Source organism: Orycteropus afer, unplaced genomic scaffold (genome assembly GCF_000298275.1).
Source record: "Orycteropus afer afer isolate SDZICR_OR568_19922 unplaced genomic scaffold, OryAfe1.0 scaffold00402, whole genome shotgun sequence".
Taxonomy (NCBI): domain Eukaryota; kingdom Metazoa; phylum Chordata; class Mammalia; order Tubulidentata; family Orycteropodidae; genus Orycteropus; species Orycteropus afer.
In genome coordinates, this window is record NW_006921989.1 from 2,561,377 (window position 1) to 2,571,892 (window position 10,516).

The 10,516-nt window shown below is 40.0% G+C and overlaps 2 protein-coding genes across 2 annotated transcripts in view; one reads left to right on the forward strand and one right to left on the reverse strand.

Moving 5' to 3' along the window:
• The window catches only part of LOC103207940 (zinc finger protein OZF-like), a 26,814-nt gene extending 20,914 nt beyond the window's left edge, over positions 1–5,900 (forward strand). Inside the window, exons 2-4 of the mRNA XM_042782649.1 lie at positions 2,467–2,590; positions 4,212–4,338; positions 4,535–5,900. Coding sequence (XP_042638583.1) covers positions 2,467–2,590; positions 4,212–4,338; positions 4,535–5,900 — 1,617 coding nt within the window. The remainder of the gene's footprint in view (positions 1–2,466; positions 2,591–4,211; positions 4,339–4,534) is intronic.
• Positions 5,901–6,100: 200 nt separating this feature from the next.
• ZNF823 (zinc finger protein 823) overlaps positions 6,101–10,516 on the reverse strand; it is a 66,927-nt gene continuing 62,511 nt past the window's right edge. The window contains exon 4 of the mRNA XM_042782650.1: positions 6,101–6,106. Coding sequence (XP_042638584.1) covers positions 6,101–6,106 — 6 coding nt within the window. The remainder of the gene's footprint in view (positions 6,107–10,516) is intronic.

Below are 10,516 nucleotides of genomic sequence, written 5' to 3' on the forward strand. Positions count from 1 at the left end.
TGCTCTTCTGTTCTGTCGTCCCCTCTGGCTTCTGTTTCCCCCACTTTCCTGCCTGGTGGAGGTGGGGCCTGGGTCCTTCCCCTTACCTCCATCCCTGGCTGCTGCAGATATATTATACTGGACAAATTTGCTACAAAACACCTCTTTAAAGTGTTAAGCAGCAAAGGTGTTACATAGAAGACTGAGGTGCGCCTAACCCATGCCATGGTATTTTCAATCGCCTCATATGCGTGTGAAACCCAGACAGTGAATAAGGAAGATCAAAGAAGAGTTGATGCCTTTCAGTTATGGTGTTGGTGAAGAATACTGAAAATACCATGGGTTGCTAGAAGAGTGAAAAAATCTTTCCTGGAAGAAGTGCAGCTGGAATGCTCCTTGGTAGCAAGAATGGCCAGACTTTGTCTCACCTACTTTGATCATGTCGTCATAAGGGACTATTCCCTGAAGAAGGATATCATGCTTGGTAAAGTCAGGGGTCAGTGAAAAAGGGGAAGCTCCTCAACGGGATGGGTTGACACTGTGGCTGCAGTGATGGGCTCAAGGATAGCAGGGGTTGTGAGGATGGCACAGGACTGGGCAATGTTGCATTCTATTGTACATAGGGTTGCTATGTTGACAGCATCTAACAATAAAAACAACATTGTGTGGCTTATGGGCTTTAGGTTGTTTCAAGTTCAGTTTTTGCTCTTGCAAGTAGTTCTGGTTGGTTCAGTCTCTCCAGGGTCCAAGTCTTTAGTGAGTACATCATTAAGTTGCAGATCATAGCCAAGTTTAAGTTTACTGGGAAATGCTGGTGTAGTTTACCACTTTTCCCTCTCACATAATATGTGTGTTTCTTTTGTTTGCTTCATTTGCTTGCCTTATGGGGGTTATCCAATAATTAATACTTGCTTTAAACTAGGATGTGAAAAAGTATCTTAGTTTCATTTTATTCTGCAGTTATCGTAAAGTACTTCAGTACTAACAAGGCTGTGCAAGTTTTCCCACTGGCAGTTGATCTTTCTCTGACGTTTTAGTGCTTCTTTACAGCTTTTATAAATATGTGTTTTATTTAGATATATTGAAACGTATTTTCCCAGTATGTAGCTTATGTGCGTATTCACTTTTTGCTGACCTTTGATAAAATAATTCTAAATTTTAATATAGTTGAATTTGTCAATCTGTTCCTTTATGTGTTTTATTTTAGATTTTTTTCTCTATGCTGATTTCATAAAATAATTTGTTTATAGCTTCTGAATGTGTGAAAATTTTACATTCTAACATTTAAAATTAATGTATTTTGAATTGATTTTTGCCTTTGTAGTATGTTGGTATGCATTAATTATTCCATTTAGGTAATTTGTTGACTCAGTTCTCATAATAAAGTGTTTTTAATTTCTGGCAGTGCTTTTGGTGCTTCCTCTTTCATGACTCAGCTTTCTGTATTTGTTGGTGGGCCTTTTCCTGGACTATTTACTTTTTTTTTTTCTTTTCTTGGTGTGCTTAACCTTTAGTGCCACCCTGGGAGTTGTCTTATTTTGTTAGTAAATTGTTTTCGTTTAGCTCTTTCTCTCTAGCCCACTCTGGGACTGTGGGCTGGTCTCCAACCCTTTTTTTTTTTTTTTTTCCTTTCTCCTGTTTTAATTGAGCGTTTTACGTGATTCCCTTTTCTTTCCATACTTAGCATATAAACTCTTATTTTTTTTCTCACTTTTTTAGTGATACTTGAGTGTGCATCATGTAACTAATCCAGTCTACTTTAAAATTACACTATACCTCTTCACTGGTAATGCAAGTACCTTAAAATGTTTTTTACAGTTCTTCCCTCCTGTCCCTTATAACATCTCTCTACTCATATGTTTTCTTGCATGTGATCTATGTTTTCACTTGGAGGTCTTTTTATATGAATCTTAATTGTATCAAATTCCCAGTCTGTTAATTCTGGAATCTCTGCCATATCTGTGTCTAGTTCTGATGCTGCTTTTTCTGTTCAGTCAGCTAGAAAAGCTGCTAGTCCCTCAGTCTATCCCAGTTATTAAAGCTCACCATGCTTTCATCCTGTGCTTCATATTTTGTTGTATGTTCCAGTGGGTAAATTAGATTTTTCCACAAAAGAATTGATGATACGAATGTGGAAATAGTTCTTTCATTCATAGAGGATTTCTCTCCTTTCTGCTGTGTTTTGTACCTGTTCTGAACTATAAATATAGAAAGGCATAAAACTGGGTAGGTCATAGATTGTGGAGAGATAAGTTCAGTGTATTAGAAATATTGTTAAACCTACAACATATGATGCCAACAGTCGGGAGGAAAGTGTAGTCAGTGAAGGGGTAATATTGATGACCCAAGTCTAGAGTAGAACATAGACCCTTGTGCGGACCTCCTTGTGAATTATCAGTTCTTCAGGACTATCACTCAGCTTCACCCATTCTTTTGCACCCATTGCGGGCAATGGCACTTTGCTGATCCAGAATCTGTATGTTTTAGGACTCATTGGTCTTTGAGGATGTGGCTGTGGAATTTACCCAGGAAGAGTGGGCTTTGCTGGATTTTTCTCAGAGGAAACTCTACAGAGATGTGATGATGGAAACCTTCAGAAACCTGGACTCAGGTAAAGATGGTTTCATTTTTCTTATTATTTAGTGAATAAATATATTGTACTCATTGACCTTCTTACAGGATTTGGGTTAAAGAATTAGAATACATTGGCAAACACTGTCAGTGTTCTCATGAGTCTTAGACTCTAGTGGCTTCTGTATGAAAGTAGAAATATACGTATTAAACAGACTCTTCATTGTGTTGTTAAAAGCCTTGAGGTTTTTGTTTTTTTCGTTTACTAATTCAAAAATATTTATTGAACCCCTGTAGTATATCCATGTCTTATAATTTATTCAACCAAAAGCGTCTTTTTGGCACAAGTACAAATTGTCTTTCTGGGGATCACATATTTGACAAAGTCTGTTCACCTTTCAGGAGAAAAATAAACATTTTTTTCCTAGAAGTAGGTCTTTGTTCATTGTTCCTTTTGACATATCTTGGTTGACTCCCTATTAAAATGCTTTTGAAGACAGAAGCAACGTTAGTGTGGTAGTTTAGTTTTTGTGTAGACTTAGCTGGGCCTGGTTGAGTGGCTGGGTAGCTGGATGTAGTGTTCCCCATGATGAGACTGGTAAGCAACATCATGGTGGAATCTACTGTGAGCAGCTAAGTAGCTGCCTTAGGGATTTGGTCTGCTTCCTGTATATAAGGAGAGGCCTTGGGGAACGGTCTCTAACCTACTATGTATGTAGTTGTGTTGTTGTTCAGCAGCCTGCCATGTTCAGCTGACCTTGGGACTTTCAGTGGAGATAGGACTTATCCAGAGCTATAATGTCAGGGAGCACCAGGAAGGCAAGAATCCTTAGAAAGACAAGCTCTGCTGGGATGGAATTACATTTGAAGAAATTAACTTGAAATAATCTCTTTTGCTTTGAGTAGGTGGAACTTAACACATGTACCTGAGCTAACTTTTGGTTTTTCGTCACTCATCTCATGATTTCTGTGTATGTGGGAAAAGACCTCGTTATGTCCTCTTTTATCCTTACACACCTTACTAAATATTACCTTTACACACATGCATTGTTTTTAATATCTTTTTGTTTTCTTTTGTAATTACCTCCTAAGAAGCTTATGTGGTGTAGTAATTGGGACATTTGACTGCTAAGCAAAAGGTCGATGGTTTGAACCTACCAGCCCCTCTGTGCAAGAAGGATGGTGTGCTCTGCTTTTATAAAGATTTACAGCCTTGGAAAACCAATGGGGTCACTATAATTTGGAATCAATTCAGTGGCAGTAAATTTGGTTTAGGTTTTAGTTACATCCTCATATTTCCATCAAGGAAGCTCTGGTGGCGTTTGGCTTTTAACCAAAAGTTGGTGGTTAGAACTCACCAGCTGCTCCACAGAAGAAAGATGAGACAATCTGTTTCCATAAAGATTTACAGCCTTGGAAATCCAGTGAGGGTCACTATGAGTCAGAATCAACTCAATGGCAGGGAATTTGGTTTGTTTTTTGGTAACATTACTATCACTCTCAGTTGTCATGGAATTATTTCTTAGTAAATTTCTTACCTTTTGTCCTTTGCCAAAGTCCTATAACAGCCATATGCCCCAAAGTTGATTTCTTTTCACACATGGCTTTTTCCTTGTGTTTTGTTTTGTCTTATGAAACACCATGTGAAATTATTGGATCAGTTTTTAAACAGGATAATAATGGACAGATATTGTCCATGAAGAATGACTCCTGGTCCTCTATGTTAGAAGAAATCTTTGAATTCCATGGCATTGAACATCAGCACAACAACCAGGGAGGGCACATGAGGTGAGTATTGTTCACATGAAATTGAACAGTGCCTCAAGGGAGTCTTGGGTATCGTGACATTTTGTGTGAGAGTGTGTAAAACTAGCTCCAAACTGGTGGATTCACATAATTTTTACAGCACAGTATTTCCAAAATGTATTTGAGTATTTGAAACACATGTCACTAATTCTAACAACATGCTTCCTATTTTTAACAGAATATATACAGTAGAGAGCTTCTGTGAAAGTAAAGGTGGTAAAGTAAGTAAAGGTGAAGAAAATAATCAGTGTGGAAAAACTTTCAGCTGGATTGGAAATCTTACTAGGCTCAAAAGAACTCTTTCTGGGGTAAATCCTTTGGAATGCCTTGAGTGTGGAAAAGCCTTCACGACTCATTCAACATTTAAGCATCACATAAGATCACACTTTGGTTACAAACCTTATCATTGTACGGAATGCGGAGAAGACTGCAGTTATCCTTCTTACCTAAAACCTTATGTGAGGGAGAAACTTTGTAAATGTAAGGCATATGAGAAACGTCGTACTTCTTCCTTACCTGTCACTAAACATAGAAGAACTTACAGTGAAGAGAGGCCTTATGAATGTAAAGAGTGTGGAAAAACCTTTAGTTATGTCTCAAGCCTCACTAGACATGTAAGAATTCATAGTGGAGAAAGGCTTTTTGAGTGTAAGAAATGTGGGAAAGCATTTAGTCGTTCCTCAATCCTTGCTACACATACACAGACTCACAGTGGAGAGAGGCCTTATGAATGTAAGCAATGTGGGAAAACCTTCAGTCGTTCCTCTAACCTTACTAGACATACAAGAACTCACAGTGGAGAGAGGGCTTATGAATGTAAGGTATGTGGGAAGGCATTTCGTCTGTCCTCACACCTCACTAGGCATATAAGAACTCACAGTGGAGAGAGGCCTTATGAATGTAAGGAATGTGGAAAAGCCTTTAGTTGTTCCTCATCCCTCACTACACATGGACGAACTCACAGTGGAGAGAAGCCTTACGAATGTAAGGAATGTGGGAAAGCCTTTAGTCATTCTTCAGCCCTTACTACACATATAAGATCTCACAGTGGAGAGCGACCTTATGAGTGTAAGGAATGTGGGAAAGCCTTTATTTGTTCCTCTTCCCTCACTACACATATGCGAACTCACAGTGGAGAGAGGCCTTATGAATGTAAGGAATGTGGGAAAGCCTTTAGTTTTTCCTCATCTCTCACTATACATGTAAGATCTCACAATGGAGAGAGGCCTTATGAATGTAAAGAATGTGGGAAAGCCTTTAGTCGGTCATCACACCTCCGTACTCATGTAGGAACACACAGTGAAGAAAGGCCATATGAATGTAAAGAATGTGGGAGAGCTTTTAAGCAGTTTACACAACTCACTAGACATGTAAGAGTTCATGGTGGAGAGAAGCCTTATGAATGTAAGAAACGTGGGAAAGCCTTTAGTCAGTTTTCACACCTCACTAACCATATAAAGTCTCACAGCGGAGAGAACCTCCATTGCAGTGAATTGCTATCATATGGCCCTTCTCACCATGGTCTTGTAACACCTACAAAATGATTGGATGGGACTATGCAAATATGGTGCATGTAATTGAAGTATGGGATTGGTCGGTTTTGGCACCCCACTAGGTTTAAAAAAAGCCAATCAGGAGAATGGTGGGGAACCTCAGTAATACCAAGAAGACAGGCCAGGAGTCCAGTGCATCCTTTGGACCCAAGGTCTCTGTACTGAGAACTCCTAAACCCTGCAGACAGAGCTTAACACTGTAGGAGAACAGCATGAAATGTTGAGAAATGGCAGCAAGCGTAGCAGAGAAGCAGGCAGCAGCAGAAGCAGGCAGCAGCAAGACGGCATGGTGGGCTTCGCAGCACATGGGACTAGGTGGCCACAGTGGGCTTGTCAACCAACAGAGTGAGAGTACTGATTACATTTGGGTAGGAGGCTTGCTGGTGAAATGGAGTGTCTCCAGGCACTTGTTTGCAGAGGTAGGCTTGCTGACCTGTGGAGCACGACAGCTGAGTGCCTTCTAGCAGTTGGTTTCCTGGCAGAGTGGGGTGTTTCTAGGCACTTACCAGCATTGCTAAAGAGCTGTAACACTTGCCTGAGCAGGGCTGAGGCTGGCAGCAGAGACAAGGGCCCAGTCACAGAGGCTAAGAAGAAGCTGTCCTGGATCAAAGAACTGTATCCTGAGTTGTTCCTGTTATTTCCATGTTGATCCTGATCTTGATGTAATATGTTACTTCCCTAATAAACACCATTAATTGTGAGTATAGTCTGTGAGTTCTGTGTGTCCATTGCAATGAATTGTCAAACCCAGAAGAGAAAGCTGTGGGAGGGAAGGCTGGTGTCAGAATAGGATAAAAAAACAAACAAAAAAAGGTGGAGGGCTGGATGTATATTTGATACCTACCTCAAATCAGCTTTGGGCTGATGATAATGGTGAATCTCTCTCCAACCCCTAAAGTTAGAAGATGGCTTCTGATGTCATACCACTTTTACAGATGTCTTATTAATAGTAAGAAATGTGGGAGAGACATTAGTTGGTTCTCATCCCTTGCTAACCATAGAAGAGCTTACAGTATGTAGAGGCCTCATGAAGATAAGGCATGTTGGAAAGCCTTAGGTTTCATACTTCATAATAATAAAGCACATGGAGAGAAGTCTTAGGAATGTGTGAATGCCTTTAGTTACTCCTTGTTTCCTCAGTAAACATGTAAGAACTCACAGTGGAGAGAGACCTTATATATGTAAGGAATGAGGGAAACTCTTCAGTTCTAAGCCTTTTGAAGACATGAGAAGGTACACTGGAAAGAAAGAACGTGTAGTAATGTTGGAAGACTTTCTGTAATAGCTCAGCTATTTAAAAAACCTGAAAGAAACACATGGGAGAGAAACCATGTAGTGTAAGGAATGTGATAAAGGAAAGTTTTTGCTATTTCTTGTATTTTCCAAAATGTGAAGATTTTTGCAAATGAGAAAGCTTTCACTAATTACCTCTATTAAATATGTGAGGGCATATTTCTGAAAATCATTTGTATCTAAGGAACATGGAAACATCTCTGAATCTTTTGGAATTCTTAGAAAATATATGAAATATTAGACTATGGATTGATCCTATGAATGTAAAATATGAGGGAATCCTTCAGTGTTCCTTTTCACTTAGGCCCCTGTAAGACCTTACATGCAGAGACTGCCTATAAGGCAAGTTACCTTTTAGTTATAGCATATGACTTTGGATAAATATCAAACTATTATGTTGGTTCTTTTGTATACAACTGTATACCATCTCACAAAAATGCACATTCCAGGTGGTGCTTTGAGAAGCAGGGTATGCATGGAAGGAGAGTTTCTCTTGGTTCATATGGACCCGCAGTGTAACATAGCAGCAAGAAGCTTCTCCAGGCTGAGAGCCTGTATTTTGAGAGTCCTGCATTTGGTAATTCTGTGGTTCCTGCAAAGTGTGCCAGTCGAGGAGTTGAGGCTGCACTACTTCTGGACTGTACTAGATTGGTGACTGCTTCTCCAACTGGGGTGTGTACCTGCTGTGGGGCTTGGTGCTTTATCAGAGCCAACTGCCTCATGCTGAACTGGGAGCTTCCTCTGTGACTTTTTGTGTAAGGGGCCTGTGGAATCATGGCCCTTGGTAACAGAAGCATTCATATTAGGCCTCCTGTCAGCCCAGGAATTCCCCTTTCAAAATACCTGAGCACCGTAATGATGTCCATTGATCCTGTCCATTGACATTTAGTTGATTCCAATTTATAGTGACCCTATGGGACAGAACAGAACTACTGCATAGGGTTTCCTAGGCTGTATTCTTTACATCCTTACTGTACTGTGAAGGCATTAGCGAGAAACAAGGATCCAGGAATACACAGAAAATGAGTTGAAATACTTCCACAAACACACCGAAAGCTGAAAACACACATACATCTATACTAGGAAATTTGGAAGACAGCTACCTGGCCAACTGACAGAGATCTATATTTGTGTCAATTCGAAAAAAAAGGTGACCCAACAGAAGGCAGAAATTATCGAACAATATCATTGATATCACATGCAAGTAAAGTTTTCCTGAGGGTAATTCAAAATCAGTTGCAGTAGTACATCTCCAGGGAAGTGGCAGAAATTGCAAGCCAAATTCACAAGAGGACATGCAACGAGGGATATCATTGCTGAAGTCAAGTAGATCTTGGCTGAAAGCAGATAATACCAGAAAGATATTTACTTGTGTTTTATTAAGACTGCAAGGGCAGTAGACTGTATGGGTAATAACAAATTATGGATAATATTACAAAGAATGGGGATTCCTGAACACTTAATTGTGCTCCTATGGAACTTGTACATAGACTAAGAGGCAGGTGTTTGAACAGAACAAGGGGATTCTGATTGGTTTAAAGTCAGGAAAGGTGTGTGTTGGGGTTGTATCCTTTCACCATACTTATTCAATCTGTATGCTGAGGAAATAATCCAAGAAGCTGGACTATATGAAGAAGAGAGTGACAGGATTGGAGGAAGAATTGTTAACCTGCAGTATGCAGATGACACAACTTTGCTGAAAGTGAAGAGACTTGAAACACTTACTGATGAAGGTCAAAGATTGTTAGGTGTCATCGAGTCACTTCTGACTCATAGTGACCTATGCACAGCAGAATGAAACAGTGCCCGGTCCTGCACCAGCTCCACGATCCTTGCTATACTTGAGCCCATAGGCTCAGCCACTGTGTTAATCCATCTTGTTGAGGGCCTTACCCTCCTTTGTCGACTGTCCACCTTACCAAGCGTGACATCCTTCTCCAGGGAATGGTCCCTTTTGACAACGTGACCAAAGTTGGTGAGTTGAAGTCAGGCCATTCTCGCCTCAAAGGAGCATTCCGGCTGCACCTCCTCTAAGACAGATTTGTTAGATCTTTTAGCATTCTGTGGTCTCAGCATTCTTTGGCAGCACCACAATACAAAAGTACCAACTCTTCAGTCTTCCTTATTCATTGTCCAGCTCTTATATGCATATGAGGTGACTGAAAATACCATGGCTTGTGTCAAGTGCACTTTAGTCCTCAAGGAGATATCTCTGCTCTTCAGCACTTGAAAGAGGTTCTTTGCAACCAATTTGCCCAGTGCTATACGTCATCTGATGTCCTGACAGCTGCTTCCATTGGCATCGATTGTAGATCCAAATGATGTGAAGTCTTTGACAACTTCATTCTTTTCTCCATTTATCATGATGCTGCTTATTGGTCCAGTTGTGAGGATTTTTATTTTCTTTATATTAAGATGTAATCCATACTGCAGACTGTATTCTTTAATCTTCATCAGTAAGTGCTTTAAGTCATCCTTTCAGCAAGTAAAGTTGTGTCGTCAGCATATTGCAGGTTGTTAATGATTCTTTGTCCAATCCTGATGCCACGTTCTTCTTTGTATAGTCCAGCTTCTCAGATTATTTGCTCAGCATATAGATTGAATAAGTATGGGGAAAGGATGCAACCCTGACACACTCACTTCATGCAGTGTCCCCTTGTTCTGTTTGAATGACAGCCTCTTGGTCTATGTACAGGTTCCTCATGAGTACAATTAAGTGTTCTGTAATTCCCATTCTTCTCAGTGTTACCCATTATTTGTTATGATCCACACAAACAAATGCCTTTGCATAGTCAGTAAAACATAAGTAAACATCCTTCTGGTATTCTTTGCTTTGAGCCAAGATCCATCTGACATCAGCAATGATATCCCTTGATCAGTGTCCTCTTCTGAATTCAGCTTGCATTTCTGGAAGTTCTCTGTCAATATACTGCTGCAACCAGTTTTGAATTATCTTCAGGAAGATTTTACTTGCATGTAATATTGATGATATTGTTTGATAATTTACACATTCTGTGGGATCACCTTTCTTTGGAATGTGTACGAATATGGATCTCTTCCAGTCAGTTGGACAGGTAGCTGTCTTCCAAATCTCTTGGCATAACTGAGTGAGTGCCTCCAGTGGGCCATCCATTTGTTGAAACATCTCAATGGGTATTCCATCAATTCCTGGTGCCTTTTTCTTCACCAGTTCCTTCAGTGCAGCTTCAACTTCTTCCTTCAGTACCATTGGTTCTTAATCATATACCACCTCCTGAAATGGATGAAGATTGAGCAGGTCTTTCTGGTACAATGACTGTGTGTATTCCTTCCAT